General features: G+C 45.4%; 1 protein-coding gene across 1 annotated transcript; it reads left to right on the top strand.

Moving 5' to 3' along the window:
• Window positions 1-208: 208 nt before the first annotated feature.
• LOC149408034 (indole-3-acetic acid-amido synthetase GH3.6-like) lies at window positions 209-3,303 on the top strand. The gene is made up of 3 exons (XM_089628050.1): window positions 209-652; window positions 1,027-1,931; window positions 2,530-3,303. The coding sequence occupies exons 1-3, from the start codon at window positions 306-308 to the stop codon at window positions 3,120-3,122; spliced, it is 1,845 nt and encodes a 614-aa protein (XP_089484176.1). The 5' UTR covers window positions 209-305; the 3' UTR covers window positions 3,123-3,303.
• The last annotated feature ends 3,765 nt before the right edge of the window (window positions 3,304-7,068 follow it).

Genomic DNA, 7,068 nt, shown 5'->3' with positions numbered 1-7,068 from the left:
CAGCTATTTGAACACGGTGTTTTTCCAATCACTATATCAAATAAAATATAAAAAGACCAAGACAAAACTTGGAATAAGACGTTCTTTACAAAGATTATAATGATAAAAAAATAATAATCATTATAATAATAAGTGTATTATATGTGATGACCGTACTCTATGCACTCTATCTATATATAGATTCCTATCGGTAGTCTTCTTCACTTCAAATCACATATTTAACAACCTCCTAGCTCTTAAAATAATTTCGTAACTCTTTTCCACGTATTTTCGCGTTGGTTATCACAAATTTGAACCACAAATGCATGCCTAAAGCTTCTGATCATAACATAACAAAAGACCTAGAAAGTCATCATCATCGCAAGCATCGTTCCATGGATGACCAAAACGCCAAGGCCCTCGAGTACATCGAAGACGTGACCAGCAACGCCGGCGAGGTTCAGGCGCGGGTGCTTGGCGAGATCCTCCGCCGCAGCGCCAACGCTGAGTACTTGCAACTGCACGGCCTCGCCGGCCGTGCTGACGTGGACTCCTTCAAGAAGCACGTGCCCATCGTAACCTACGAAGACCTCAAGCCCTACGTCGATCGCATCGCCAACGGAGACACTTCCCCAATCCTCTGTGCCGATCCCATTTCTGAATTCTTGACAAGGTAACTCAACTCTTTTATAAATATTTAGTACTAATTAAATATATATGCACTTTCGGATTTTTTTTTTCTTCTTCTTAATAATCTCGCTGTCTTGTAGCTGAATCGCCGCTCGCATATGCCCATACCTGGTTACTTTTATCGTTAAATTTGGTAGCTAATATATTTTAATTTACCAAATTTTAAATTAAATTTTTGAAACTCATTAACAGTTAAAACTAGTATATACATAAAACTCTCATAACATCTGTTAAATAAATAAATAAAATACTTGTATTTATGTATATTTGTAATTGTTTTAACTACTTATAATCTTGGCATTTGAAAAGTAATTAAAAATGAAAATGACTTATTGGTAAGCTTATGAATTTGGTTAGTTCGGGGACGTCGGAGGGTGAGAGAAAACTAATGCCGACGATCGAAGAAGAGCTGGAGAGGCGGTCTCTTCTGTACAGCCTGTTGATGCCGGTGATGAGCCGAGCCGTGGCCGGCCTCGAGGCCGGAAAAGCAATGTACTTCCTCTTCACCAAAGCCGAGGCCACGACCCCAGGCGGGCTCCCGGCCCGCCCCGTCCTCACAAGCTACTACAAGAGCAAGCACTTCCTGAACCGGGCCCGCGACCCTTACACCAACTACACGAGCCCCAACGAGGCGATCCTCTGCCCCGACCCCCACCAGAGCATGTACGCGCAGCTCCTCTGCGGCCTATGCCAGAGCTCCGAGGTCCTCCGAGTCGGAGCGGTCTTCGCCTCAGGGTTCCTCCGCGCCATCAAGTTCCTCGAGCGACACTGGGCCTCTTTGGCTGCCGACATTCGCGCCGGGACTCTAAGGCCCGAGATCGACGACCCCGCCGTGAGGTACGCCGTATCTCGTGTCCTGAAGCCCGACCCTAGCCTCGCCGACCTCGTCGAGGCCCAGTGTGGTGGAGCCACGTGGCGGGGGATCATAACCCGGCTCTGGCCCAACACCAAGTACATCGACGTCATCGTGACCGGGACGATGTCTCAGTACATTCCGGCCATCGATGAGTACAGTGGCGGGCTTCCGATAGTGTGCACGATGTACGCCTCTTCTGAGTGTTATTTTGGGCTCAATCTCGATCCGCTTTGCGAGCCTGAGCACGTGGCTTACACGCTCGTTCCCGCCATGGCGTACTTTGAGTTCTTGCCGATGAATCGGTCGGACGCAACAGGGACTGGATCCGCCGTGGAAGAGGAGTTGGTTGACCTCGTCGACGTTAAAGTTGGGGAAGAGTACGAGCTTGTCATCACCACTTATTCAGGTCAAACAATTTTCTTTCTTCTTCTTCTTCTTTAATGTTCAATGTTCTATAAAATAAAGGAAGAATGATTCCGAAAGCCATTATTTGCTATATTTGATTTATATTAAATGTTTAGCTTTATTCTCAAGAGATTATATAGCATGACATATTCGTTGTTAATGTTATCTTGTATTTTAGTTGAAGAATATATTACTTACGTACAGTTGTATTATAAGTCAACCATTTACCATAATATAAAGCATTCTGGACAAAGCTATTTATTTCATATAGAAATTAGAAAATAATACTTGATCGTCTATCTTTTAAAACTATATCTAGTTTTTATATAACGGAAATATCAGGTCTAAATCGTAGAATAATTTATCTGGTTCATAATTACTTTAAAAAATCTTCCTCTCAGACATTATCTAAAAAACCTTTGGTGTAGAATTAGCCTTCATACTTGAAGTTTTAGCGTTCTTTAAACGACAAAACTCAATAAAATGGATATCAACTGTGTTTTTAAACGTCATACAAATAAAAAAAGTTGACAGCCATGCTACTTTTTGTAGTAGCATAGCCAAACCAATAATTTAAATTGAATTGCTGTTATTGGCAGGGCTATACCGGTACCGGGTGGGGGATATCCTACGCGTATCGGGATTCAAGAACAAGGCACCACAATTCAACTTCATTTGCCGAAAGAACGTGGTCCTAAGCATCGACTCCGACAAGACGGACGAGGTGGAGCTCCACCGTGCCGTGACCGAGGCCGCACAGAAACACCTGCGCCCACACGGCGCCGCTCTGGCCGAGTACACTGCTCTCGCCGACACCTCCACGATCCCCGGCCACTACGTCCTCTTCTGGGAAATCACAGAGCCACGTGTCCCTCCAACAGCGCTCCGTGATTGCTGCCTTGCTGTCGAAGAGTCGCTCAACAGCGTGTACCGCCAGTGCCGTGCCAGCGACAACTCCGTGGGACCGCTCGAGATCAGGGTCGTCGAGAGCGGCACATTCGAAGCCCTCATGGACCACGCACTCGCAAACGGCGCGTCCATAAATCAGTACAAAGCGCCTCGGTGCGTGAAGAATCCGCAGGTGGTGCGGCTCTTGAATTCCAGGGTGGTTGCGAGTTACTTCAGTCCCGCGTGTCCCAATTGGGTTCCGGGGCATAAGCTGTGGTGTAGCAATGATGAAGGCCAGAGCTAAATATGAGAATTCTAATGATAATCCTGAGGATCCATCCCAAGTAGTGTACCACAGTGTTATGTGTTTCATGTTGTTCACTCTCTATTTTTCAAGGAATTGTATGTTGTCCTTAACAATACCGGTTTCCATCGCTCCGTATAAGATGATGAAGAACTAATGGAGGGTTTGAGATTGTTTGAGATCATAAGAGAGAAATGTGATGAACTTTCTTATTGATAAAAATAAAAATAAAAATGAAAATGGATATAAATGAGCTTAGAAGCAAACTAATTAAATACTCTTAGCCTAGATGGAACCGGGCCCGCATGGCCAATCACATAATAAATAAATGCCACGTTGATAAAACATGAATAAAACCGCGTAATTTTATAACCGACCTCAAGATGGTCGATAAACTTATTTAACGATATCTTAGATAGCAAGTGCATGAGCATAATTAGCGGCTTTTTTTTAACAAAAAAATTACAAAATAGTCAACTTAAATGTTTGATATTGCTAAATAATCATCGTTTAATAAATTTTAGGTAAATAACCATAAATGATGACATGACTATATATGCCAGTGGTTATTAATTACTTAAGATTTACGTTTGTGAATATATGAAATTGGTTATTTACCTAATATTTACCAAATATTGGCTATTTAGTTTTAACGAATCTGTCAATTGGTACTTAGTCCGAACATGCAAGATCTTCATAATGCTAGATTAAAACTTATCACAGATAACGTGATAATCAATTTCGATGTGCTTTGCCCTTTATCTTGAAAGGTGACATGTGAAGGAATGTGTACGGAGGCTTGGTTGTCCTTGTAGAGAGCTGTCGTTGGAGATGATGAAGTAATTTTGAAGTCACGTAAGAGTTGTTGAAGTCATACAAGTTCGCAGGTATCAGCAGCGGAATGAGAAACAATGGATTGCTTCTTTTGTTGTCAATGGTGCCCACAAGAACAGTAGTAGTCTTTACTTATGTACATTTGATGTAATGAAGTCTCACGAAGACTCTTGCTTGTAACTGTTGAATCATTAGTAAAAGTTGAAACGTTCATTCATTCTTCCTTGTCTGTTTGAAGCTTTATGATAATCTATAGTCTTTGGTCCTTAAACAAACCTAACAACATATGAATAGACAAATGTAGATTTGCATGAACAAACTCTTCATGGTTTGCTTAAACAATATATTCGCAATCTAAGGATCAAAAGACTATTGATCTCAGTACGATTGTTAGGAGAATCTATGATGTCTGATTATGGGACATTGAGAGTTGGAGACTCTATAGTTCTTCTAGGTATCTTTTGAAGGTACTAAATTGACTAGTGCACTTCTAGAGACAGAATAAGAACAAACCATTTAACCTCTTGTGTCTTGAGGTCACTACGTATGAATTGCATCATGTTTACCTCAATCCTGAAATGAGACATGTCATTTCATAGCTTACGTATTCTCATTTGAGAAAGTCAGAGTTCGGACTCACTACGTGATTCTGAACTGGACCTATTGGTGAAGTACTAAGTTATGAAGATGTCATGAGTAACTTTGTGAAGATCTCATAGATATGGAATTCATGTATGTTATGTGAGATTTTTCCCATATCAAAATAACGTCAGGGCCCAACTCAAGCGAGGATGCATGGCAACCCCGGTCCAAAGAGTAGAGCCCGGGATTAAGACAAGTCGAGCTCACCCCTGAGGGGACCTCTCATCCTAGCGTCCAGGCGAGCTCGACCTCCAGGCAGGCTCGACCTCCAAGCCAGGCTCGACCTCCAAGCCAGGCTCAACCTCCAGGCGAGCTCGACCTCCAGGCAGGCTCGACCTCCAAGCCGGGCTCGACCTCCAGGCGAGCTCGACCCCCGAGGCGAGCTCGACCTCCAGGCAGGTTCGACCTCCAGCCAGGCTCGACCTCCAGGCGATCTCGACCTCCAGGCGAGCTCGACCCCCAGGCGAGCTCGACCTCCAGGCAGGCCCGACCTCCAGGCCAGGCTCGACCTCCAAGCCGGGCTCGACCTCCAGGCGAGCTCGACCTCCAGGCAGGTTCGACCTCCAGCCAGGCTCGACCGCCAGGCGAGCTCGACCCCCAGACGAGCTCGACCTCCAGGCAGGCTCGACCTCCAGGCCAGGCTCAACTTCCAGGCGAGCACGACCTCCAGGCGAGCTCGACCTCCAGGCGAGCTCGACCTCCGAGCGATCTCGACCCCAGGCGAGCTCGACCTCCAGGCCAGGTTCGACCTCCAGGAAGAAGTCCAACCCAAAACTTGTGAAGGCAATCCCAGCCCTGCCAAGGGCCGGGAAAGAAAAGTCCCAGCCCTGCCAAGGGCCAGGAAAGAAAAGTCTCAGCCCTGCCAAGGGCCAAAAAGGGAAAATCCCAGTCCTGCCAAGGGCCAGAAAAGAAAAGTCCCAGCCCTGCCAAGGGCCAGGAAGGAAAAATCCCAACCCGACCATGGGCAAGGAAGGTTCAAGCGTTGAGCATGGTCAGCCCCTGCAAAAATCAAGGGAAGAATGAAAAGACCATCCTACCCCGACTCATCACACTCCTATAAATACCTTCAGATTCTTCATTTGGAGGAGAGCTCTCTCACGACTCAAAAAACCTCTGCCTCTCTCTCATCTGAGACTTTCTCTCTCTAAAACTTTGGAGCACAACACCCCTACTAATGTTGAGCGTCGAAGAGGTAAACAGAGACGACCCCTCTGTTTCCCCTTTGTAGTTCACACCTCTCTGCTTGCTTTTCAGGTGCTTGGACGAGATAGACACTACCAACAGCTAAGGGACGACTTGGGATACCAAGTCCGACACGCTCGAGCCCGAACGCGACCACTTGGTCCGGCCTCGGGTCGAACCGTTTGGGGCTTCTAAATAGTTGTCCGAAAAACTGCGACAATATTTTGGCGCTAGAAGGAGGGGGTCTCGAGAACAACCACGAGCTCTCCACCGGCAAACTCACTTCCTCCACGGAAGACCACAAAAAATCAAAGCCAACAATTTCCTCTCCAAACATATTCTCTCTCCCATTTTATTCTTCAGCCACAATACAAAAGAAAGAAAAAGAGATTCCTCTCTGGTCTTCGTCTCAGACTCTCCAGCGAGAAGAAAAATCAGAGAAAAGAAAAAAAAAAGAGAAGAGAGAGAAGAAAGGAAAGACAAGGAGACGGCGGCCACATCGGCGCTCTCGGCGACGACCGTGACTCTTGTGACTCCGGCGCCCTCACACGACAACGGTCACAGCTCCTCCACCCACCTCGCCGCTCCGGCAACGAGGTCTGGTCCGTGCTCACCTTACCTCTCCAGCGACGATCGTGGCGACAGGGAAGAAGGGTCCGGAGCTTGCGTCGACGGGGATCTGGGACCGGTGAATGAGCTTTCAGTCACACGAAGAAGAGGAGTTCGGAGTCCGGAGAAAAAGCATCGATAAACCCCCTGCATTTCCTTACACTGCTGACAAAGTCTTTGCTCTGTTGGAAGCTTGGATACGTGATAAAGAAATATCACTACCCTATATTGAAAAATCTCCCACCAAAGAAGAAATAGAACATCCGTCTTTTTTCCATTTCCATAGAAGAATCCATCATCCTACAATGGAGTGCTATGCATTACGGTGTATATTGTTGGAATTGATCTAGGGTTTTAGAAAAATTTTAACGCTTCGGTAAGCGGCGGAATTTTAAAAATTTTATTTTGATAAGTAAAACGTTTTTACTAACCTAGACAAAGAGCAAGTACACGTAAATAAAACTATTATGAGCATAAAAGATTACTAACCTTTTTAGAAGCTTGAACGTTGAGAAGCTTTTGGAAAAGGTTGCAACGTTCGTCTCCCTCGCAGCACGTCTCTCTTTCTTTCCTCGCCAACTCGAGCAACCACGAAAGTTTCTATCACTAAATCACTCGAGAGAAAAAGGAATTAGTGTGTGGGCACTTTTAAACACTACGACTTAAGAACAAGTCTTGA

This window comes from Urtica dioica, chromosome 1, assembly GCF_054948205.1.
Source record: "Urtica dioica subsp. dioica isolate 48M chromosome 1, U.dioica_male_clone48M_v1_H2, whole genome shotgun sequence".
Classification (NCBI taxonomy): domain Eukaryota; kingdom Viridiplantae; phylum Streptophyta; class Magnoliopsida; order Rosales; family Urticaceae; genus Urtica; species Urtica dioica.
This window is presented reverse-complemented; position numbering and strand designations above follow the sequence as displayed.